The sequence below is a fragment of the Mytilus californianus genome, unplaced genomic scaffold (assembly GCF_021869535.1).
Source record: "Mytilus californianus isolate M0D057914Y unplaced genomic scaffold, xbMytCali1.0.p SCAF_10, whole genome shotgun sequence".
Lineage (NCBI taxonomy): Eukaryota > Metazoa > Mollusca > Bivalvia > Mytilida > Mytilidae > Mytilus > Mytilus californianus.
The window spans coordinates 45,438,524-45,466,093 of NW_026262582.1; the positions used below are offsets into that span (position 1 = coordinate 45,438,524).

A 27,570-nucleotide genomic window follows, 5' to 3' on the forward strand; every position below is an offset into this window, starting at 1 on the left:
ATTGCTGTGTCATTTGGTCTCTTGTGGAGAGTCGTCTCATTGGCAATCGTGCCACATCTTCTTATTTTTAATACCTCATTAAAGGTTCTTATTGACGAACAAACATGGGAAACATGCTTGAGTATTAATTATGTTAAGGCAATGACTTAAAACATAAAAAGCCGCATGCTGTTATTTTTTCTATTTGTTTAAAAGCTAATATATTTTCGGATTATTATTGATAAGCTGTCATATTTTTTCATTTTTGTGTTTTGTTATAAAATGTTTTACAGATGTAATTACTTTGCGAAGGACAAGATTATAAGGCATTCATCAATGTTGTTTAGATTCCTCATCCTGGTAAGTGTCGCTGTAGAAAAAGATTATACAGATGGACAGACAAAGTCAGAAATTAAAAAGTGAAATTCGACACAATGACCACAAGAAAAAATATTAAACCTGAGAATTGGACAAAACAACTCCATTTAAAGTACATAAATAAATCTGGAATGAACTCAAGTGATCTGGAAGTATAATACCTTGGGTACCAATCGTGTTTTTTATTACAAATTCAGTCTTGTGATTAATCGCAATCGGCGACATTCATAATTAATTCTTCAGTTTGTAGATGTATTCAAATACAATACTTGCTTTGATGTTGCGCGTGTGGCAATCACAAACACATGTACACAAACAAACAAGCACACACACTAGCACATCCACACATGTGTAAGGAAAAAAAGATTATGATGATCAATTGTTGTTGGTGTGATGTTTCGTGAATATTCTAATACTTTATTTTTTACCCATTTTATTACATTCAACTCTTGCAGGCATTTGATGAATAGAATGATGAGATTTAGTAAGATTGCTAAATAAGCCAAATAAAAGTTCAAATGAAGTGAACGTAAGCAATAAAGGCAACCGTACGACCTTCAACAATAAAAAAACACACCTTTAGTCGGCTATAAAAGGCCCCGACATGTAAAATATGGAACAAAAATCAATTGACAAAACTAGCGGCCTAATTTACAACAAAACAATTTACGAATAACAAATAAGAAAGACACGAACCAATGACAACCCCTGAACTACAGGTTTATTAAAAAAAAAGGTACACTCGAGATTTATTTTTGTTTGGTTTTCTATCTGCTGCAGGTAGCTGTAGTTTTTTGTTGTGAAGTCTTTTGATTATGATATTGTTCAAGGATGACAATTTAACCATACACAAACAAAGTTGATTTTTGACCATGTTCCTGTTTAGGTCTTTTACTGTCAAGCGTTTTATATGTTTTGGCCAACCATATGTTTTTGAAGATTATACAAGAAACAGTTATCTTGCAAATTGAATTTGATCTTTTCTATAAATTGCACATAAATAATTCGTAATTCTTATTGTAGTTCTGAAAAAAATACAGCAAACCGTCAGACTGACTTGAGATGCAAATGGCATTTTGAATGGTGTGTGCTTAAAGCTAAATACAAGCTAACAAAAAGTATAAAAGCTGAAAAAAGTTAATCCACTCAAATCAAATGTTGCTCATACATTTACATTCATAAATAGTCAGACAGAAAAATATACATTTCAGATTCACGTTTGTGCTGCGTTCCCATTAAAATGTCCCGAGCCAGCGCAGTGGTCATTCCGTGCAAGGAGTCATTGTCCTGATCCGTCTAAGTATTTTTGCCTGAAGAATGATCTCATCAACGGATATTCTGAAAACTGCACAGTATTCGATTTTCTACAGCCAGGTAAATTTATTTTATTATGGAAACAGATCTTGTATCTACCATTGCAGCAAAATGTTCCCTTTATCTGTTTCCAGTTGATTTAAGGATACCTCAATTCAATTTGTCATAATTCTGACGACAATTCTATTACAAACACCTGAATTTGAATAAAATGCCGGAGGTTTCCTTTGTGATTATTTCATCGAAAAAAGTTTTCTTTGAACTTTAATACAAATCAATATCAAACATCGCTGACTTAGGGTAACTTTAATGTAAATATTTCCCTACAGGTCGAAAAAATGTTCTTCGTGGAGGATTAGATGCGGATATTTGTTCGTCAGAGCGCTTCCAGCCATGGCCAATAAACTTTTACACAAATGTCAGTACCAACTGTATCTTTCTTAAGTCATCATGTAATGAAGAAGGACAAGTTGTCTATGGTAATGGAAATCGAAACACAGATACTACCTGCAAGTGTGATTACACGAAAGGTTTTGATTTCCTTGTCAAACCTCGAAATCCATGTTTTTGTGTACCATCAGAAGAAGATTGTTCGTGTTATTTGAAGACATGCACTAATTCAACTTTCAAACTATCACCAGGTAAATTTAAGTATGCATTGTTAATTATTATTTGTTGTTTGATGTGACGTTCCAGTGGCACCATGGTATTGGGTAAAAATATCCCAACATATTTGATTTCTAGTGTAGGTAACAACGTATTTGATTTTAATGAAAAAATCTCTGTAATACCGAAAAAAATATTACACCACGTTTTTTGATATCACAATCTTGTCAAAACGTTTACTAAATTTCATTATCGCTACAAGAACATCATTCATAAATATTAATCAACGTATAAAGGTGACTATCTGAATTAAGTCCGAACTGAAAATTCTACCTTTTTTTACCTGAAATCATAGAATTTGACAGAAATACGCCAAACTACCAAATAACCTGGAATTTTGAAAGGTCAATATATAATTGAATTACATGGGCTGATTCAGACCAGTCTAGACTAAATTTTAAGGTCAAGACTGAGTCGAAACAGGTCGAGACTGGTCAAGACTGAGTCGAGAAAGGTGAAGACTGGTCGAGACAGGTCGAGACTGGTCGAGACTGGTCAAGACCATTTTCAGTCTATACCAAAGGTATCAAGTACTCAATCAGACTTATTAAGTAAAGTCGAGACCAAAGTCGAGAACAGGTAAGTACAATTAAGTACTGTCGAGATTATGTCGAGTCTTGTCAAGTAAAATCTGTGCACAAAATATGGTCTTTTCAGACTATGAGCAGTTTGTAGTGTTATGAGTTTGAATGTCCGTTTGGTATCTTTCGCCTCTCTTTGTCATTTACAATGAATATGTTAAAACTAATGAGATATTATTTTCTTGCGTTCATGTTTAAATATGCCCTGCGGTTCAATTATAATGTGAACTAAAACAAGAAACGACTGAATTGTTATGGTGTATGAAAAATGCAATTTACTGTTTAAGTATTTTTTCATATTGACTTTTTTTCATATTCTTTAGTCACAGTTCAAAACGAAGAATTTATATGAATGACATGAAACTGCCTTGAAGCATATTTAACAGCTTGACAGGATTTCTGATCAAAATCTCTTTTAAAAAAAAGATGATTACAAAATGATCTAATAGGTGTAAGCTAAATTAAATAATTATGATTTCAATACTGTTCTACCTCAAAATAAACACCAAACAATCATAAAAGTTTGTAAAATAATACTATCTCTTTCAACATTGTAAGTTCTCAGTAAATATCACACTTGACCATGCAGAAAAGGGTTGTCGTTCTCTTACATTTCCACAGGAACTCCTCGAATGTGTTACGAAATAATATAAGATATTCATTGCTTATATCATGCTTATCATACGTTTTGACTCTAGCCAACTCTTCTTCATATTAAAGTGTCAATCTAAAAATTTTACCTTTTTTTTTTTGAAACATTGTTTCAGTCGCCCTACTTTGCATCTAGTCTCGAATATGGTTGACAAATTTGCCACTGGACGTTAAGGGCATACGATACAGTTTCGATCCTACGGGTTTTTTTTACGAAAATGTGCATGCAAGCTATTTTTTACCTGGTCAATTTGAATATGTAATAAAAAAAATATACCTTTATGTGCTAAATTAAGAGATAAATTGAGTCGAAATTTTAGACGTTACCTAAAATTTCGGTTTCTTAGACATTTCTATCCTTTGGATAGACATATTAAACTTTTTTGTTTCAAAAGATAAACGCATACGGATTTTTGTAAATCGATTTGAAATATCTTCTTTACAAAATTGTGTAATAAATCTTTGGAAATGATTTATTTTTATTAAATTTTCAAGATTTAAGAAAAAAAAGCCGGCATGTTTTGCTGTATATTTAATTAATTAAAAAAAAACAACATAGGTGATTTTCTTTATAAAATAATGAATAAATAATCTTCATACAGTATCAAGTCAAATGTCATTTTAAAAAAGATGGGTCCATATACTGGTTTTCAAGCTATTATTCAGTTACAGGAGAGGTAATGACATTGCTAACGTAAAATGTTATTTTTCGCGACGTCAAAGTACGACATATATACATAACCAGAATTTCGTGTGCAGAACCTCCATTGGTAAGGTGTTTAATTTATTCATTTGAAAAATTAGAAAAATGATTATTTTGAAAAGTTGGAATTAAAAAATATAAATGTACCCCTTAATTTTATAAAACTATCCTATGGTGATAATTTAAAGCTGCACAATTTATGATAACTGCAATTTTAGCAGATCGTTTTTGATGCAAATAGGTAACTGGTATTTGTATATATCAGTCTTGGTAACTATCATTTAAGTTGAATCCGATTTAGACTCGCCCCTTTCAGGGGAACAGGGCTTCTGCGAGTGCTTGCTTGTGTACTTTTCTTACGTTTGTAACTGTTTGTAAGTCAATACAGTTCAATGAGAAGTTAATACGGGATGAACAGACCTCCTCTCAAAAAAGCTGTTCAAATCCCCTCGGCTTTCGGGCTCGGGGATCTGAACATCCCTTTTTGTTCGGAGGTCATTCAATATCAATATTTACCTATTATTGAAGTTTTGCTATTACTATATATGTATCTTATTACACATGACTATTGTACACAGATGAAAGTCGACTGAAATTTGTTTTTTTGCTACTTGTCTTTTTTTTGTTTTTCTGTAGATAACGAATGCATTTATTCAAGAATGAACTTATCGATGACCCAATACAAACCAATTATGAATGGAAGGTAAACAAAAATTACAAGGCATAGGTAAATGCCTATAGCTCAGAAATATAACACAAACTGATGTATATAAACCTAATAATATGTTGAAAAATTGTGATTTTCATACCTTTTAACGCCAGAATTTGTGTTGTTTCTGATTTGTTGTAATGTGAGAGCTTTTTCTATTTCATACCTTTTTGAAAGTTTTTTTGAGAGAAATGCAGTCTTCTTTTTTTACTTTTTTTTCTTCGTGTTCAGAATTTCCCATTTGCAAACATACATATACACACACATATATACTAGTATATTAAAATCGTACTGCTAGTATGTAAACAAGAATGTTAATGTTTTCCAGAGATAACACAGATAAAAACCAAATTCAAACACAGTATGTATCAAGAAAAGACAATATATCATCTCTAGGTATGAATTAAATATATAACCTTGAATTTGTTTTGTGATATAGTTGAATGCTTTAAAGCTTTTTCATATCAATATTCAAATATGTCATACATTAGTTATGTTAACGAGCCCTCCTTTATAGTGCAGTCATAGATCGATAACTGAAGATTCACCTTGAAATTTTATATTACTTTCGTGAAAAATAATTCATTATATTATATTCAAAAACATATTTGGGCACCACATTTCTTTTTCAGTGTCCTAAATAACGGCACACCATATACTACATATGTATTTTAACTAATCCCATTAATAATTCCAGCATTTTTAAAGAAAAAGATTCATAATCAAATATGATGCGGTGTAAACATACTTCAAGTTAAAATTCGTTCTAAATAATATGTATCATGTGTATATGCTAATGATTTTATACAATTTCGTTCACAGTTCTATGGAAAATATTAGCAGGGATGTCTACCTTCGTCATGTTTGTTGTCTGTATTGGTAAGAACTTGATAAATAACTTATGTCATGTGTGATATCTGTGTTTTCAATTTGACAAACAAAGGACAGTTCCTGAAAACGTATTAAATCGATTATCATACTACATAGTATATTGGTATATGTTGGACTCTTACCAAACATTGTCTAGAAAGATACGTGAATGTTATAATAATACATAATTTCTGTCAAAGTGGCTAGCGCTGAGTCTGTACTGTTTAAGGTACGTCCTATGTTGGGAAAAATCGAGCAGTGTGTCCTGACCTTTTACAGTACAACACAATCGGTCGTTGTTATGCTTCTTGGGCTTATTTTGTTAGGTTAGCTGTAGTCGTTATTCCTGGATCCAGAATCTTTGTAATAAAAATCTTTTGACCGAAACCATCCTCTGTCACAATATCTGTTCAAGGACTGGGAAATTGTACAACGTTAAATCATCTGAAACACTGTCAGAAAGATGTTCGTGATCTTTATGCCACCAATGACGATCTGAAATCTTCTGAATTCGATAACGCCGATTCAAAGTGTCAATTTCAGTTTTGATACTCGAATGTATATCATCTGTATTATGGGAAATACGTTTGCCTCAAGTTATTGGACTCGGACTTCAGCAAACACTCCAATTTCTAAAGACGGAAAAACGATCAGTGTTCAAATTGAAACGAATCTTAATTCTTTTATGTTTAAAGTCAATGTTTAAGACTGGAAAGCAAGTGTAGAGGATTGACCACTAGCGCTAATGCTTGTATTATGAAAAGAGCTTAATTGTGGAGCGGTATTGCCGTTCAGTCTTTTTGATCGCCCAAAAAATTCAATTTTTCAGCTTGGATCGGTGTCACCGTTAGAGCCAAAAAAAACCAAAAAAACATTAATTTTTCAATACTAAATGGTGTTTTATTTGTTGTGTATTTGCTTGTTAATGTTTTTGATTTTTCATGTTTTGTAGTGTCATTTTTTGTTTGTGTTTTAGGAGGGAGTAAGTGTATGTTGTGATGCGTTTATCTTTAATATTTTTGATTTTGCCTACACAAGTCATCAGGAAGTAACAGTAAACGAATTTTATAGTGTCATATGCATAATCATTGCAAAATGGTTTCACATAGTTTGCATATTCATGATAGTTATACATGTTTTTTTTTTCTTTACAGGTTTGATTTTGGTATTTTGTGGAAATGAATTATTAGACAAATACTACCGCAAAGGTCAGAATATTCTTGCTAATTTAACAATGAACTTATTTCGACAAGTTGTTTTGATCCCATCAAAATATTTCTGGCTTATTGTTTATATCTTTTTATTTAATTTTTGCAAATGCTACTACATGTATACAGATTCGCAAAATTTCTTACAAAGTGTGTATTAACCATTTCGAAGCCTATTTGCATTGATGAAGTTTAGTCATTATTATAATTCTAAACATTAGAGTACACAAATGTCAATACAAATTATAAACGTAAAGCTTAAATCTCAGAGTGTTTAGGTCAAAGATTAACCTTTCGTAGGGAGCCTCTTTATACATTTCCTTATCTATTCGTCCATTTTGTCAGTAACGTATAATGTAATATTTCTTTGTCCCATCCTGGTTTTCTCCTTGTACTTTCTACGGATGGACAAATATACCAATGCTACAAAATCTACATTGTCTGCATTTGTTAACTAGTCTCGCCTACTTTCAAACTTTGTATTTTAGTATTCAATGGAACGTTGAAGAAACACTATAGTAAAAACTGTCCTACAAGATATTAATCAGATACATCCATCAAATTGTTTTATTTATGTGATTTTTCATTTCTTTTCTCTTTTTTTTCTTTCTTGTGGGTCTTGTCCATGTCGATGCCACTGCTTGTTGAAATATTTCACTGATGGTATCACAAGCCAAGTAGTTTTTGTTTTGAACCAATTGATTTGTTCATCTTTGGAAATTTACTGTATATAGAATACAGAATTATTCGAAACACTTACCAACATGATTAGATTGCCGTAGTCGTTTTAATACAAATTTTCGGAATTATTGGTTTTTAAATTTTAACAACTTCGTATTTGGTTAGGCCTTCGAACTCTTTTTTTTCGAGAGCCACGGATGAGTATAATATCGATGAAACGCTCGTCTGGAGTACAAAACTATGAATCCGTATTTTTGAAGATGTTTTTTTTTTTCATTCATTTTTTCTTTATACATATCAATTAATCATCTTACTTAGTAATGAACTTAATACAAAAAATATCTCTTGCACATTAAAGTCAAGGTCATATGAGTATTCCATCAATTGATTGTATTAGCTTTCATTGCCTTATTATATATATTATAACCAAAAATGACAATGGTTATATGGAACGCTTTTGAAATAATGCCATTTGTTTCACATTTTTAAAGATCAAATACATGTAATTTTGTCTTCATTGTATAGGTGAATTATATATCGTTTTAGCACGTAAGTGATATGATTGAAAGATAATATACATATTTCATTCGTTTACTTACAGCTTACTTCATTTTGGAGCCAGCTGATGCCATAACGACAGTAGAGGGTCAATCTGTGTCCCTAGTGTACAAACTACTGTTAAACAGATTTGAAATTGAATTTAAAAGAAACAATTTGCCTATAGAAGAGGCAAACAATATCAATAAAATAGAAGCAGGACGTTCAAAGACGTTAAAGATCTCACCCATATATCTGACTGATGACGGATCATATAGTATGGAGACGATAGATATCAAAAGTAAATCAACAAGGTTGATTGTTAAACGTAAGTAATAGTTTAACGTTATGAGATTTGGCAATTCATTGGATTTCAGGAAAACATCTCTATCATGTTGAATAAACTCCGATTCCTTGTCCGTATTTTGATATACTTTGGGTCTTTTCTTGGTTTAATCAGCTGCTTAACTGTGTTTTATTGTTGGACCTCGAGAAGAGATATTTCGAAATGTGCAGGAAAATCAGTACCGTTAATGTTATAATAATACAATATTTTTCATATATGAAACAATCAGTCCTTCGAAAGATAATAGCAGTCTCCCATACAACAATCAACTACAAACGAAGGATGAGTACTTGCCTTTTTGGGCGATGGGTGTAAATAAGGAGGTTTATGTATTCATCACCATGCATTGATTAATCTGCAGTCAAAATTCACAATTACTTCGCTGAACGTATAAAAGATCTAAACAATGTTTTGATTTTGCAATTGAAAAAATAAATAAGGTAAATTTTCATTGGAAGATCAGTGTATCTAATCATGTAACGAAACAGATATTTCCCTTTGTCTAAGAGCCAATTTAGGAACTTTTTGAAATATAATGTAAATTCGTTATAACGGTATAGTTCGTTATTTACACTTTTGTAATTAGTGATCATTGTTTGAATAAAATCTGTGGAATCAAATAATGAACATCTATGATACCACATCTAGTCCATGATCATGAATTACAAAAATAAGAAATATCTTTTTCAACATTTTTTTACCAATTCTCAGTTCGTAATAAGGATGTATAATATTTGTATTAATATATATATTTTGTGATAGCGATTTTAGATAATGATCATGATATATAATTTAGGAATGTTCTAATAAGCTACCATACCCTCTCAAGATAAAGGTGTCATCTTACTATTTAATTTGATATGCATTCTGTTATCATCATGATCACGCAGAAATCATAAGTCATTCAACAACCAAAAATTATGTTATATTTTTAAACGTGAAACACATCGATAAATAAGTTGTTACAATCATAGTAAAATAAAAAAATAATAAAACTTAATTTGGATTTGAAATCGTCAAAATGAATTTTGTTTGTTTATATAAAGATACAGTACAGGGTATATTACATTACTTGAATTATAATAAGCTTAATCAAAAATTATATTGCACCTTTATCAGAAGCTAACAAATGACTAACCGTAATATCTTTTCCCTTAAAAACCGTGTTCATTTCAATCAGAAAACGTTGAACCAGTACAGTAATTCTTTCGTTTTTCAACTTCTGGAATATTTTTTTAACAGCATGGATTGATTTATTTGTGTAAAAATTTTTTATTAAAGAAATCGTGATGTATAACTACAATAGTAACGAAATAAATACGAAATATACAAGTAATTCAATGATTGGGATTAGAAAACAAGAGCAGTGCCCTAATATAAATCCGTCTCCCTAAATTAAAAATTAAAAATACAAAACTATGTTTACATGCTGAATAGCAGACGAAAATGTACGTAACAAAATACGGTCAATGAATACAATAATATAAAAAAAGTTCATTATTATTTTTTTATATATTATGAAAATAGCAAAGGGAAGGGGTGAAAGGTGTTTAAAAAAAATGAGAGTGTTATTAAAGAAAGGGACAATATTTCTTCATAAGGGAGGAGTGACTAAATAGAATTATTAGATTGTGGATGTAAATCGATTGCTTCTCATTATAAAGTTTTGCGCAGCTTTGAATATAAATGTATTTCGATCTACTGCTAGGTAATTTTTATGTCTTTGACGAGGTACATTAAATATTTTGCATTTTGATAAATTATATTTCGTTGTTTCTGTTTCTCCATAAACACACTTTGGGTATTTTATCAAGTTTCTGCCATAGAGGAGTCCGCTACAGTTTATTCTTATTCTTGCATAATATATTTGACCAGACCGGGAGCCACAATCATAAAGTACTGGCTTAATTTCACGGTTACTTTTAAAATAATATTTGAAGGCGAGGAAGGACGGACTATTTTATTGTTCAATAGTCTGCGAGTTCCCATATTTCATTGTTGAGGAGAGAAAATAGTTAAGAGTATAATGTTGTTCTTGTTGCAGTAGGTTGAAAAGCGTTAGCATTACGCGTATTATATTCATGTATATTACAGAACCGTTCGGGTAAAATATTATTAAGATAAGTTGGAGTAATATTGTTTTAGTCATTTCGTACAAATATGTAAGTCCGTGGGCCTCTCGTCTATCCTTTATATTTTCCTATCCCGTTTCCTTATATAGTAAATCAATAGTTGTTAACCGTGTCCCTCCAGTTACAATCCTTGCTGCCTCTATTTGGACGCTTTCTATTTTATAAATTAGATTAATGTTGATATATCAAACACCACATCGGCTAATGCAAGAACTGGCCTTGTATAAGAAAAATAAAATTGTTCTGACGTTTTTCTGTTCAAAATTAATTTAATTTTTTAAAGTATATTTAAAAGGGAATAAGCTTACGTTACTAAAATATCGATATGCTTGTGCCAATTACCGTCGTTTGACAGTATCACTCCAAGATGCTTGTGTTCATTAACAGAGCTTGAAGGGAAATTCTTCATAAAAAGCTGTGAATGAATTTGATTCTTAAGTTTCCGGGATATGGTCATGCTCTCAGTTTTATTGACATTAAATATAACCAACCGCTTTTCAGACCAATAGTGAATTTACTAAAAACCTTCTTTAAACTTTACTTAACTGGATTGTCCAATATAAGATACAGACTTGTGTCATCTAACTGAATTTCAGTTCCAATATCATTTAAAATTAATAAAAAGGGGGACAAGGATTGATCCTTGAGGAATACCGGCATTAATGTTTCGACATCCTGACGTTTTATTGTTTAAAACAATTCGTTGATTTCTGTCACTTAAATAGTCGTTGACCCAGCGACGCAACTGACCTGTTATACCAATTGCTTCTAATTTACGAATTAACCCTTTATTCCAAACTCTATCAAAATCTTTACTAATATCACCAAATAGAATACGAATTTCCTTAACTTCATAGAAAGAGTTCCCAAATTCGTTTGACAAATATAATGATTGGTTGATAGCCGGGTCGCTAGGTGTTAGTCCTGTCTGGTTGTCTGTCAAAATCTTAGTTTCAAGTAAATAGTTGTAAATTTGCTTGTATACATATCTTTCCATAACATTACTGAGAACACTTATCAAGGAAATCGGTCTATAATTTGATAAGTCCGTAGGAGAATTTTCGTTGAAAGCAGGAATAACATTGGTAAGTTTCCAGTCATTGGGAAATCTAACAAGAATAGACATGCTAATTAATTTACAAAAGGGACGCTCAACAATATTACTCGCTTCTTTCAATAACCGCGGACTTACACAATCGAGTCCAATAACTTTCAACGTATCTAAATTTAACAATATGTCCTCAATATGTTCTCAATATCTTTTTCTGTAATTTCTATCGTGGATAATTCTGAGGTTAACTTTTCTATATCTGGCATCTGATTGATTGATTGATTGATAGCTTTCTTAACGGTTGCATATACTGCATGTATATAAAGAACGCAAACTTAAATTTCCGGGATATGGTCATGCTCTCAGTTTTATAACCATTAAAATTAACCAGCCGCTTTTCAGACCAATAATGTTTTTTTTTTAAAAAGCTTCATTAAGCTTTAATGCTTCATTAACTGGATTGTCCAATATAAGATACAGACTTGTGTCGTCTGACTGAATTTCAGTTCCAATATCATTTATAAAAATTGATTAAAAGGGGACCAAGGATTGATCCTTGAGGAATACCGGCATTAATGTTTCGCCATCCTGACGTTTTATTGTTTAAAACAACTCGTTGCTTCCTGCCACTAAAATAGTAATTGACCCAGCGACGCAACTGAGCTGTTATACCAATTTCTTCTAATTTACGAATTAACCCTTTATTCTAAACTCTATCAAAATCTTTACTAATATCACAAAATATAACAAAAATTTCCTTAACCTCGTCTAAAGACCTCCCAAATTCGTTTGACAAATATAATGATTGGTTGATAGCCGGGTCGCTAGGTGTTAGTCCTGAATGGCTGTCTGTCAAAATCTTGGTTTCAAGTAAATAGTTGTAAATTTGCTTGTATACATATCTTTCCATAACATTACCGAGAACACTTATCAAGGAAATCGGTCTATAATTTGATACGTCCGTAGGAGAAGTTTTTTTTTGAAAACAGGAATAACATTGGTAAGTTTCCAGTCATTTGGAAACCTGCCAACCGAAATAGACATGCTTAACAATTTACAAAAAGGACACTCAACAATATTACTCGCTTCCTTCAATAACCGCAAACATACATTGATCAAAGCAACAACCTGTTCTCCACTATACAGTAATGATGACATGGGTGTGTAAAATGCTAGCTCAAAAGGTAACCAGTCCTTGGGTAGTCATATCAATTTGTCCAAATCGTAACCATCATGTAGGGCTATCTTTGTATCTAACCAATTGTAGACATTATAGAAATTAAAGTATATGCTAACCAAAACCAAACTACGAGAACAATAAGGTGCGTTTATTGTACAGAACAATACCTGACTTTTATCAGGGGATGCTAAGATTCAATTGCGTTTAATACAGGATGCTACATGTCACAGTTTTTTTTTATTTAATGTCAGACGCGTATTGGAAGCAGATATGGTTTACATTTGCTATCTGTACAAAAGCTACCGAAAATGTTTAAACTGACTGTTATTACTTTTACTGTTTAGTCTTTTTTTTGGTAATATTCATTAGACGTGGCTCGGTACTTATACATCCTGTCATTGTGTTATTGTGCTATGGTAAATTTTGTATTTTTGTCTTTCGTTTTTGCTTATGTGCTTTGTCTATATGCCTTTTTGTTGTTCGTTGTTGACATATTTGTTTGTTTTTATAGTGATTAAGATTACAACACAAAGTTGACTGCTGTACCCCTATTAGTGACATTTTTACCTATTATGTCTGTTTGTTTTGTTCACCCATTGTTGTCAATATAATGGAATTGTATGCGACTGTCATACAAGTGAGAGGTTTGGCTAGCTATAAAACCAGGTTAAATCCACTATTTTCTACATCAGAAAATTCCTGTACGAAGTCAGGAATTTGACAGTTGTTATCCATTCGTTTGATGTGTTTGAGCTTTTGATTTTGCCATTTGATTAGGGACTTGCCGTTTTGAATTTTCCTCGTAGTTCGGTATTTTAGTTATTTTACTTTTTCCTCACACCACTTATTCCCATGTTGAGGTAAAAATACAGATACAGTGTAGAAAGATTGTAATGATCTATCGGAACGGTTTATACAATATAATGAATAATCTTTCAATTATACGAAGTGATGTGGAAAATTACTTAAATCCGTTTGTCGAAAAGTTATAAACTAGAAAACCATTATTCCGACTCTTTGTTGATTATGTTTTACAAGCATATACATGTTAGTTAAATTTGAGTGGCTGGTTGAACAAAACCTTAAACGTAATTTAGAAGTTCATAGACTTACATGTAATTCAGTGAATCCATATTATAAGATATATTTATAAGTACGTTAGCAATTCTCATTTTTAAATAAAAATATTGAAAATTTGATATTTTTATATAATGAATAGTGTCATGATTTAAAGTTTGTTAAAAATAATTTAACGCTGACTTTTTATAAATAAAATGCTTTTTTCATCTTAACTCTTTAGATTAGCAAAAAATGCTTTATGTATTTGAAATTTTCGACCAGTTATGTTAAATGTTTGTACATGCACAGGTATAAAAGCTCTTAAGGATCAGCGTTCAATTAACGTGATCAATTAAGGTGTAAAAACGCGGTTGTTTACGATTATTTTTAATGGTTTGTACCCATAAACCATCTTTGAAAAGTATTACTTGCCTACCTATTCATTGCTTCTTATCCCGATTATATGAGCAGATATATAAGAAATATATATTACGGTTCGTTGAACAAACTGTGTTTGTCAGTAAAGGGCAAGAATAGTAAATGCTAGTTTTGAATGAATGCGGCAAAAGTTATATGCTTCCAAAAAGGGCAGACTATATCAAGGAGAGAATAAAAACTCATAAACTCAATAGAGACAAAATCATGGAAAAAACAGTCTACAAAAGATGCACCAATAGCCAAATACTGACCGGCACAAAACACAACAAAACCGAGGGTGATATGGGGTGTTCAGAGGCAACAGCCTATTCATTGCTTCTTATCCCTATTAAATATGAGCAGATATATTAGGAATATATATCATGGTTCGTCGAACAAACTGTGTTCGTCAGTAAAGAACAAGAATAATGAATGCTAGTTTTAAAAGAATGCGGCAACACAAAAAAAAAAATATGCATTGCTTCAAAAAAGGGGACAGACTATATCAAAGGGAGAATAAAAACTCATAAATTCAAAAGAGACCAAGAAAATGAAGGAAAACACTGTTTACAGAAGATACATCAAAAGCCAAATACATGTACTGACCGGCAACACCGAGGGTGATATGAGGTGTTCAGAGGCAGAACGTCATAGTAAATATGTTGCACTAGTCGTGCTACTCATGGTAATTATAGTACATTGAAGGCTATATCTGATAAATTTTGGTTGAAATTTGACATACGTTTAATTGCACGACTAATTCAACAAAAAACATACACTTTTCTTTAAAATTAATTGAATATTAAATGATCAATCATCGTTTGTTCTTCATTATGAATAGCACTGTTCAAACGTCAATTGGAAAATATAAAACAAATGGAAGGTTCAAACACAATATTTGAATGTGAAACAGAAATAGAAAACAGTGATGTTGAATGGTTTAAAGATGACGTAAAGATAACTGATAACACTGAAAAACTGGAAACAGAAGAAGGGCATATCTATAAACTTACAATTGAACATACAAGTGTCAAAGATAGTGGAACATACATAATAGAAAAAAGTGGCATTCGTAGTGCAGCATCGTTAGAAGTTAAAGGTAATCAATTATAGCTTTAATTAGGTCGTAAACAATTTTTATGTTTATTGAAAAATAATGCTATCCAAAATGAATAATGTCCGAATTTACAAATAATTTTAAAGTACATGTTTACATACTAATTTTTCAAAAATTATGGTATGCATAATTTTATAAGATTATGCAGGGAAACATTGTCTTTTTTTTAAACCGAACACTTAAATGGATCTCTGGTTTATGGCAATCATACCACATCGCCTTATTTTAATTTAATGGTTTTTTGTTAGTTTTTTCATAAATCTCTATTTTTCTATGCTTTTGTAGGTTTTCTTCCCGATGGTATCACCAGTCTAGTAATCAGCACTTTTTTCTTGACATTAACATTAACATGGTCATAATTATAAACTAATTGATTGTGTTTTTTTTCGGGGGATTATTCATATTGTATTTTTCAATTTCGGTATTGTTCCCAGAGGTTAAAATCTCTGTTTTACGAATGTTTGCTACTCTTGTTTTTGACTTTATGTCAGACATTCGGAATCCTTTAATTTTATCCATGTCGTGCCAATAACAATTTTGCCTGGTAATATTTTCTTTTATTTTCATACTTTTATAACACATAGATTAAAAAGCCATTTTGAAAACATCATAAAATCCTTGTCATTTTTTCTTCAAGAAAACAGGTACACATGTTAAATGTATGAAAAATCTAGAGAGAATCATTTCGCGCAAAATTGTTATTTGATCATGTCTCAAAAATAAAGAAACGAAACTTTCTTTTTTCGGCATTGATTTAGAATTGAAAATGGAAACGGGTAATATGTCAAAGAGACAACAACCCGACCAAAGAGCTGAAAACAGCCGAAGGCCACCAATGGGTCTTCAACACAGCGAGCAAATCCCGCACCGGTACACTCCACTTCGAAACATATAAATGAACTAAAATTTAAAAAAAAACATACAAGACTAACAAAGACAAGAAGTTCCTGACTTGGGACAGGCGCAAAAAATGCGGCAGGGTTAAACATGTTTTGTGAGATATCAACCTTCCTCCTATACCCCTAGCCAATGTGGAATAAAAAAGCACACAGCAATACGCACAGTAAAACTCAGTTTAAAAGAAGTCCGAGTCCGATTTCAGATAATGTAACAGAAGAAACTTAGAAAAATGACAATGCTGAACATAAATTAACAAAGGACTACTAGCAGTTACTGACATGCCTGCTCCAGACTTCAATTAAACTTATTAAAAGATTGTGTCTTCATCGTAAGAAAATCAAGCACAATCCCTCCCGTAAGGTGTTTAGTATCATACCATCATAAAATATACGAGAAGAACATAACCCGTATCATGCCAATAACTGGGTTTACAATAAATGTGTTTATGTCCGACGTAAAGACCCTATAAGTGAATATATTTTTTATAAGTTTATATATTATCAATTTATTACAACATTTTAAAAAGCTTGTCATTTTAAGAACATCCGTTGTTCGACCTGTTAGTCAAATGCGTTTTGTTTAAATATACTTTTTTCACTTTTTTTGTCTTTTGGAAAATGTTGTTTATGCTGTATTTAGACCCCTCTACGAAGACATTTGTTTTCTATGCACACGTATAAAAATTGCGGTTTTTATCCAACGCAATCATAGGTTTGAACGTTGTTTTCAATTTAGACTTATTAGGTCTTTCCACCTTTCCGTGGAAAGACCTATTGGTTTTCTTCTGATTATTTTTTTTTTCTTCCGCCTAATTTTTTTCTTGCGGTGTATTTTTGTTTCAAAAGATATCGCTTAGTTTTTTGGTATATGATATCATACAGTCTATACGCTTTTGAAACTGACCCTGTTTAACCGAACACTTTTCTTTGTAAGAGTTATCTCCCCAAACACTGTTTTTCTTGTTATGAGATCTCCTCCGCAACCGTAAAAGAAAGCGACAAATTTATTTTTCCCAATTGCTCGTTATATCCTCAGGATGTTAGGTTTTATTTTGACCGAAGCCGTATAGAGATTCCATATGAGAGTTATTTCCCCTTTTGTATTTAATATTAGTGAAATGTATTTTTAACTGGAAAACCATAAGTGATAGAGGCCTAGGACCTTTTGATTTGAGGTCGTTGGTTCATAAAAATGAAAATGAGGTCAAGGTCAAAGGTCAAGGTCATGTTCAAAATTTTAGTTATGGCTTGTTATCACTAATTTTCAGAAATCTTATAAGATATCGACAAAATGTTTTACAGAATTGTTAGTTGCGATATGTCGTAACAGGTAAATTTGAGTTGAAATTGTACAGAGACATTTAATGGGATTTTTCTCCCCTATTATATTTAAAATTGCTCGTATGGTGATATAACTCATTTATCATATATAATTAAGACCTAGGGTCTTTTGATTTGAGGTCCTTGGTTTATGACCTTGAAATTGAGCTCAAGGTCATAGGTAAATTTAACGTTCTAGATTTTGACCTTTGCTTTTACCTCATAAGTATACATGATAAAGCCATGGGACTTTTTTGCATTAGGTTGCAAGACATTTGAACTTGAAAAAGCCAACCGGAAGTGACCTTTTGTAAACCGGAAGTAGCTATTTTTTGTATTAAATTAATGTAAAAGTATATAGAACCATATATTTTTGGAATCAGTGTCAAGAAAACTATCAAACAATACCAGAAGTGACATTTTTCAAACCGGAAGTAAAAAATTATCTCCCTTTTTTATATCTTTTTATATAGAAACCATATATTTTTGGAATCAGCGTACAATAAGCTGTCATTTGACTCTGGAATTGACATTCAAAACCAAATTTTAATATTTCATATCAAAATAGATCCTTACTGGTGGAAAGACCTTCAATTGTTCTCTGAACAATTGGTTTTTAATTTATATTTTTTTCGTTTCGGCTTGTATTATATTTGCCTTCGGGTTTATATGATCCGTTCATCCTATTTCGACTCTTTAAAATTCAAGAGTCTATACTAAATTGAGGTAAATTATATGGCCTTCCAAATACCGTTTCGATTCCTAACATCACTGAAGAGACATTAATTGTCGAAATCCGGATATGGTGTACAAACGTTTTTACACCTCATGTTTGCGGTATACCATCTTTTCCGCAAGTTTATTGTTTTCTGTTTGGTATTAAAATAATAACATATAAAGATCCATTTTGACACATCTTGTGATCCGTGTATTTGGCAATCGCCAATGGCAGTCAGCAGGGTTTAAGAACATCCGTTGTTCGACCTGTTAGTCAAATGCGTTTTGTTTAAATATACTTTTTTTTCACTTTTTTGGTTTTTTGGAAAATGTTGTTTGTGCTGTATTTAGACCCCTCTACGAAGAAATTTGTTTTGCATGCACACGTATAAAAACTGCGGTTTTTATCCAACGCAATCATAGGTTTGAACGTTGTTTTCAATTTAGACATATTAAAACTTTGTATATAACAATATTTCAATTATCGTGAAAGTAAACTATTATATTTGATTCCTTTACTGGCTTACTATACGGTATGAGTTTTGCTCATTGTTTAAGGCCGTATGATTGACTATAGTTGCTAACATCGACGTCATTTTTATCTAAGGGATAGTTATCTCATTGCAATTATACCTATTTTCTTAATTTTGTAGTCAACAAGAATTGCTTATCTTCAGATTAACAATGTTTAATTATGTTAAAGAATACCTTTAAATCAAAGCTTACACGACCAGTCAGAATCCTGTGATTAGTACAGAATAAATATGTGTGATGAAGTTATCTTGGTCAATAAGCTTTCATAGTGTTACTTTAAATTGATACCCTCAACTGTGTGACTTTTGAATTTCTCAAAAGTTATAAACAAATATACCAAAGAGACAGGTATCAAGTCATGTTAGTCTTACAGACTAATTTTTATAAGTAATTCCTGAATGAATTGTGTTATAACAATAGAATTGAAAGTAAAGAAGTGAGAAAATTAAAATGTTAGCTTAACAAGTTATCCCAGTTCTTGGTCGACAATCGTTTTGAAGTGCTAGAAAAAGATCAAGGTACTAAACTAATTATCCTGTATATCTATATCATTTTTCATTTAAACTTCATATTACATGCAAATAATTAATCAAACGTACTTAAAAGTTTGTAACTGGTTATCTTTGGAAAGCATATAGTTGATCATATTAATGTAGGTATGTTAAATATGATATAATGCTAGCACTTGCTGAAAGAAATTTGAAATACATTAAATTGCAGGACAAATTGAAACATCAAGGTACATTCTCTTTTAAATTTGTTATCATTTATCATCCACGTTTTCTAAATTTGGAATAGCACTGTTCAAACAACCGTTGGAAAAAGAACACATTGTGGAAGGTTCAGACACAGTATTTGAATGTGAAACAGAAAAAGAAAGTGGTGTTGTTGAATGGTTTAAAGGGGGAGTTAAGACAACTGATAACACTGAAAATATTGAAACGCCAGAAGGATATGTCTATAAACTGACAATAAAACGTGCAACTGTCCAAAATAGTGGAACATACAAAATAACTAAGAATGGTATTTGTAGCGAGGCGGAGTTAGAAGTTAAAGGTAATTAGTTAAAATGTTACAGTTTTTCGTAAAACATGAAACTTATTTTTATGATGTTTTGAAAATGATGCTATTAAAAAAAATATTTTCCATGTTATTCAAAATAAAATAACGTACTTTCAGATATGTCAGTTGATTGCGACATAATTCAGCAACTTGTATATTTAAAAGACAATTACGTTATCTTCTCAAACAGACCATTCTTAGTTTCTAAATTACTATATTTGTATGCTGGTGTATGTCGGTCAAATATTTAGAATCATATATACGGTAGAGACAACACAGACGTTGAGAAATAAAAAAAAGTAAAAAAAATACAACACTGACATCTAAGACAAAGAAAAAAACGAACCCCTTTAAAACAAAATATGGGATTACTCATGTGTCCCGGAAAGAAAAGCACAAACCCATATAAATGCACCTCAAATAACCTTTTGTGATGTTCAAAGTTTGTGAAATTACATTTACTGATGGGCTACAAATGGTAATGTCCCACAGTTTCACAGTCTTGCGAAAGATATTACCGATCAGATATAGGAAGAATCCTTATAACCAAGCCTAACTTATTGCAAAAAGTAACATGAGTCTGTACGTACTGGAGAAGGAACTGCTTATTTGTACAGAGAACCAGAGCAGAAATGGTAGACATATCTCTCATAACCTTAAACTACGCCGGATAATACTAAACATTTTCGTAAATATGAAACTACATTATACAAATTATTAAGAAGAAAATAGGTATCCCCATGAACAATTATAAAAGAAACTTAGATACATATCAAAGCAATCTCCAGTTACTTTTGAATACTTTGAAGCTTGGGGTTTGAGAATTCTACTTGAGATAGGTAAGGTTAAAGTATGATTTTCCTCATTCGATTTACTTGATTTTGAAAAAAAAAGATTTGATACTACCAGTACCATCCCTCTGAATCCATTAATGCATTATTACAAAATATTTGATCTTGAATACATTGGTACTCATGCGTTATTAACAACAGCATTTATATGATAACCACTTAGGGTAGAAGCAAAACCTTCAGTTTTTTTACGGAAATAATGGCATTTTTCAAAGTGTTTTAATTCAATTAATGATCAATTATGCATATATTTCTAAATGGAAAAAAAAAAAAAAAAACCATGCTAGCAAATTTGTATGTAACGCTTTATTCGTACAGGAGGTCCATAGAATAAAATTAAAAAAATCTGATTTTAGATTGTTGTGGTCTTTTGTGTCCGGTATTTTTTGTTATTATTTTACGTTTATCGTAATGATTGTAACTTCTAGCAAAACCTTTTGAAAGAAACAGGTTATATATACAAGCTGTTATAATGAATATGGTTTTACGAAGGAGTTTAGAGTTCTCGTCTGTTATTCGGTTTAGTTGAATAAAAAAAAAGAGAAGTAAGAAAATATGATTTTTTTTTATATTTATTTTAATCCAAAAAGGAAGAATCATCTTCTGAAATTGCAATTACTTATTTCATTAAGTATCGTTGTGTCTTTCTTTTAAAAGCACTGTTTAAACGTCAACTGGAAAATATAACAATTATGGAAGGTTTAGACATACGATTTGATTGTGAAACAGAAGAGGAAAATAGTTCTGTTGATTGGTTTAAAGATGACGTTCTAATAAAAATGAACACTGAAAACATAAAGATGGAGACATTGCCAGGAAATATCCACAAACTTACCATTTCACCTGCAAGACTTCAAGATAGTGGGAAATACAGGATAGAAAGTAATGGGATAAGAAGCGAAGCTGTCTTAGCTGTTAAAGGTAATACGTGAAACTTTTTCTTAAGCTTAAAGAATAAAAGAGAAAGAAAATAGAGAGAGGAAGCCACAATCTTACCGATATAGGATTAAAATGAAAGTAGCACTATATCAGGTTTGTGCGTTTAAATTTTTTTTTTTTTTTTTTTTTTTTTTGCATTTACCTTCATCAGGAATGCTCAAACATATTTGAAACCCAATGATGTGTGAGATCAATACACGCAAGGCGATCTTGCTAGGAAATATCCATATACTTACCATTTCACCGGCAAATTTCATTTTGTAAAAACAGACGCATATAATGCAATTCTTATATGTCTCTGATTAAAAAATATGAGCTTGACGAGAATCCAAATATGTATTATGAACATTTACTACAGTAAGTGTTTTATATCAGTAAATTTAAAGTATATAGTCAATGCAAAGTCTCGTATTTCTTAGCTGACATGATATACAAAAACACGCACCTGTTACAAATTAATGTACTCAGAATTTGTGAAACCTCATTTCAGAGAGTCAGGAATTTTCAAAAGATGTCTTATACCCTAGTGGGGTGAGTGGTAGGAGTTTATTACTAGTATCCTTCAGGAAGCAAATACACTTTCGAATAACACATATCACCAATATATGTTTGAATCGATTTACAGTGAATATAAAGATAAGAAGATGTGGTATGATTGCCAATGAGACAACTATTCACCAAAGTTCAATGAAGTGGATGAAAGCAATTATAGGCAGTCGTACGGCCTTCGACAAAGAGAACAACCCATACCGTATGATCGGCTATAAAAGAACCCGACATGAAAAATATGAAACAATTCAATTGAGAAAGCTAACGGCCTAACTTATAACAAAACAATTTACGAAAAACAAATATGACAGACCTGAACAAACGACAACCACTGAACTACAGATTCCTGACTTGGGACAGGCACATAAAGAATATGGCGGGGTTAAACACATTTGTGAACACTGCTTCTCCGGTAAAGCGCCCAAGGTCCGAATAAGAATTGATGAAATTTGAATTGCAGCAAATATTTTAAATAAAGTTAGGCGTATCCTTATAGTATCCTCCATTTTTCACTATGGTAAGGTGGGTGTTTTTGAAAAAATCACTTGCAACCGGGTGTTTTTTTTTTGTTGTTTTAACATTTCCAAACCGGGTTTTTTACTGTTGCAGGGGGTCACAAAAAGAAGGATTAGTATGGTTTTCACATTAAATAAAATTGAACTGTTCTTCTGCTATCACTGCTAGCCATTCATTTGACAAATTAGTTTTGCGGATCTCGGATAGCAGAATTGGCTTTTGTAGGACTCCCTCCTCCTGCATATGCATAGCTTATCGATCCAAGTTGCTGTCCTGTTCCTCGCTTTAGTGCTGTATTTTTGGTAATATCCTCCTTCTGTGATGATTAACCATTTAAAGTCCTGTTCATATTTATCAAATGAGGGGTAACCTCTCAATGTAATGACTATTTTTTTTATGAGGGATACATTTAACATTGTTTAACGAGATACAAATGAGCACATATTTATTTTATTTACAGAAAATTTTCCCAAAGAACTATACATTTATTTGGTATTATATGGTCAAAACATGTCCAAGAATTTTGTAATATTCCTGGACTTTTATCTTCTTTATCATTAAAAATAATAGGACCTTCTTTTAGAAAAGTTGGTCCGAATATAACGATTTTCCCCCCTTTTAAGTTAAAAAATCTAAGTTTTTCTCTTTTCTTTTTTTCAACAGAATTAACATAACCTTATTTGGGGGATTGTTCCCAACCTGTTCATCTTCGCGATCTCTTGTGTGCCTTTTCCGTTGATTTGATACTTTTGTTTTCCATTTCAACAATTTCAATACAACTATCCGTTTTAGTTGACTTATTTGGCCTAGAATTTTCCTTTTAACCATCGTCATCTGCCTTTCTCTTCCCCCGATTAATAAAACAAAACATTGAAATTTGACGATCCGCCATTTTTGTCAATGAAAACAATCAGCGAGGCGCGATTAGTATTTAAATTTTTACGGTGCGGAACCGAAAAAAATCCGGAATTTGAAAAAAAAAACGACCACCTCCTAAAATGGAAAGGTGGTCGGCTTTCAAAAGAAGGTGGTCGGCACACCCGGGTTAAATGCCGAATGGAAAACACTGCGGTTATGTGAGTAATGATCTTAACAGTTGAGATACAAATAAATAATAATTAAATTAACCACACATTCTGCATCCGTTTTCTGTCAATCCCGTGACATAATTTTATCGATTTTAAAAAATGTTCTGAACTTTTGGTTTTGATGTTTTTCCAATGAGAGATATTGGTAATACACGTGTTTTTGTTCGGAAGATCAGCAAAGAACACGCTCTACATGGGTATAAAAAGTTTTGATTTTATGCATGTGAGGTGAGGTGTGATTTGGTCTACAGTAATCACTAGCCTTACAACGTCAAAATAATGCATCGGAAAATAAACTAAAATTTGATAAAATTTCTAGTTTTATGGTTGTTGCATAAACATATAATTATAAGAATTGAATGCTTCTTTTTGTAAGTTTCATGCTTCTTACAAAATAAGCTATGGTCAACGCTTTTACACCCGATAAAATTACAAAAATTATAAAAAAGCATTCAAATCATATAGTAAGGGGCAAAGTTCAGTTGTATATTAACCACAGAATGAATGTAGTGAATGGTTATGTGAAATGATCGACTTCATGTTAAGAGTTTGATGTTAAGAACTGTAAAATACATGTAGTTAAATGAACAAGAAGTACAACATATACGATTTAAAATTACACACGCAAACATGTAGGAAAATCACTTATTACATACGCATAAACGTACAGCTAAGAATAAAAGAATACTTTAATTGTGACGATATGTAAAGTATTGTTTTCTAGGGCAATATAAAACATTAGTAAACATATTTGTCTGTTTTTATTCATTTTCGAGTATTGACTATTCATCTTATAAAATAACATGCATATTTAGCGGACAGTTTTCATTGGTTAGTCATTTTTCCAACCAGCGCAAAACTCTTGAGATAAAAAATAAAACACCACCAAGTTGGTCTCGTGTTCGCCTCTAGTGCGGCACAGCAGGTCATGGGTTAAAACCCCGGCCGGGTCAAACGAAAGACTTTAAAATTGGTATTTACTGCCTCTACGCTAATCACTCCGCAATTATGGGTAACATTACAAAAAGACGAATTAAAATCTTAAAGTAAGGGGCAAGGTTTTGTTGTATATTAACCACAGAATGAATGTAGTGAATGATTATGTGAAATGACCGACTTCATGTTAAGAAGTAGATGTTGAGAACTGTAAAATTTATGTAGTTAAATTAACAAGAATTACAACATATACGATTTAAAGTTACACTCAGTTACACTACAAATTAAACATTAGTCGGGGAGAACATGTAAGAAAACCAAGGGGAGGAAAAACTTATAGTGAGAATAATCTGTCTAAGGAGGGTGACATGTCTCCCTGCAGACTGTTACCTTGTGAAATAGCACTTTAAAATTCTGTTCATCCAGTCACTCTAGTACAAAGCAGGGTTAATATCATCATCATCATCATCATCATCATCATCATCATCATCATCATCATATAAACAGCCAATGCAGTAACACGATGTGTTCCTTTGATATTAAATAATCACTTTTTTCTTGTGTTTCTGAAAATGAAATTATAGGATACGCGTATATATCTTCTCAAAGGATGAAACATATATGTTAATAATTATTTAATTATGTTTGAAGTCATCATAGTACTGTATGTTTAGATGATATAATATTGATTGATTATTGTTTGCTGAACGTCCAGTGGCAAGTATTTCATGCATATTTATTACGAAGACTAATCTAAAGAATGTATTTCAAATAAGAAACAAGAAGTTGCACGCGTTGTCAATGAAACGGGAGAAAAGTCTCCAAAAAGTCCAATAAAAGCGGACAACATGACCAAAAAGAGGTGACAAAAAGACAAACAGCAATAACAAAACTTAAAAACAGGTAACTACAAATTCAGCACAAATCCACCACAAAATCGAAAAAATCTGCAATATAAACATATCAAAAACAGCCGTTCATGTTGGTCGGTTGTAGCCTAATCTCACCCCATTTTACAAGAGACCACCAAAAAGGGACCAAATAAACAACTGTTCCTTGTATATAACCTTCCTGTATGTGCCTGTCCAAAGTCACGAGCCTGTAATTCATTGGTTGTCTTTTGTTGCTATATATCATATTCATTTTTCGTTTTTTATTTTGTAATTAAATCAGGCCTTTTGTTTTTTTGCTTGAATTGTTTAACATTTGTCATTTGGGGGCCTTGTATAGCTTAATATGCAGTATGGATTTTTTTCTCAGTGTTGAAGGCCGTACGGTGACCTATAGTTGTTAACTTATACGCCATTTGGTCTCTGGTGTACAGTTTTGTCATTTGCAATCATACAACATCTTCTTATTTTTACATTAACTATCATGCAGCCTATCCGGTTTGAATATGGAGATATATCATAACCTTGGAGTTCGATATTTTTGTATCATTTTCAGGGGTTGAAAAGTACTTGATGTAACGACCTTATTAAAATGAAAGTCTTGATAGGAAATGAATTCAAATAAAATGAAACCGTGTACACAAAACGCTTCGAAATAATATTTATATTTGTGTGACGTGGATTGTATTTATACTTATTTTACTGTGGTGAATTGTCAACTTATGTTTTATTTATTCTACACTTATAAACCGTATGTGCCTTCCACAGAAAGTCTGCTGACTGAACAATTCTAAATATACCTAAAAAGACTATCTCATCTAGAGACGGGATAAAACATTTTTTTTGTAATGGCGCTTGGGCACTGATTAATCAATGATAAACAATATTTAAAGATCCAGATCAATAGGCACGGCAATTAATCCAAAAGTAACGTTACATCGTAAACAATCTGTTATTTTCACGTACTGACTGGCTAGTCATGAAAACGACGAAAAGACAACAACAATAACAAAACACTGCACAGAAATCTAAAGATCGAGCAACACAAACATCACAAAAAATTGGGGGTGACCAAAGGTGCTTCAAAAAGGTTAATTCGTGCCTCCTCCACATGTGTCATCTTTCGTAATGATCATGCAAGTAAAAAGCCGGTTATCAGTCGAATTTGATAACGTCTTAACAGAGGTAAAGAGAAAGGATTGTGGTTTAGATGTGAGGCCCATATCTATGTTCCTATGTGACTGACGTATTCAATAACGGTCAACCAAATCATGATGGTGACTATACATATTTATCATATTTACAAATTAGTTAGAACCTTTTATGTTTATGTTTTACATCAACGTTGAACATTATTAGAGGAAACATTTTTAATTACAATCCGATTTTTCTCACAAATTAATAATACATCGTCTCAGTAAACCTAGTTTTTTTCTATAAAATTTGTAAATAAAGGCAACTGTAGTATACCGCTGTTCAATAGTAATAAATCGATTAAGTGAAAACAAATCCTGGTTACATTCTTAAACAGAGGAAACACATCAGCTTTAAGAAACAATGGAACAACAGAAACACTGAACTGCAACAAAAACAAACGCAAACATACATAGAGACGCACTATTTGATAACAACAGCCATATTCCTGACTTGGTACAGGACATTCAAGAAAAAATAGTGATAAAACGTAGAT

At 31.8% G+C, this 27,570-nt stretch overlaps 1 protein-coding gene across 1 annotated transcript in view; it reads left to right on the forward strand.

Annotated features, from left to right (window-relative positions):
- Positions 1–276: 276 nt before the first annotated feature.
- The window catches only part of LOC127718225 (uncharacterized), a 92,493-nt gene continuing 65,199 nt past the window's right edge, over positions 277–27,570 (forward strand). The window contains exons 1-11 of the mRNA XM_052224205.1: positions 277–339; positions 1,569–1,731; positions 2,001–2,312; positions 4,909–4,975; positions 5,310–5,377; positions 5,804–5,860; positions 7,006–7,059; positions 8,342–8,605; positions 15,304–15,561; positions 19,848–20,105; positions 21,620–21,883. Of these exons, the coding sequence (XP_052080165.1) occupies positions 316–339; positions 1,569–1,731; positions 2,001–2,312; positions 4,909–4,975; positions 5,310–5,377; positions 5,804–5,860; positions 7,006–7,059; positions 8,342–8,605; positions 15,304–15,561; positions 19,848–20,105; positions 21,620–21,883 (1,789 nt within the window). The 5' untranslated portion in view covers positions 277–315. The remainder of the gene's footprint in view (positions 340–1,568; positions 1,732–2,000; positions 2,313–4,908; positions 4,976–5,309; positions 5,378–5,803; positions 5,861–7,005; positions 7,060–8,341; positions 8,606–15,303; positions 15,562–19,847; positions 20,106–21,619; positions 21,884–27,570) is intronic.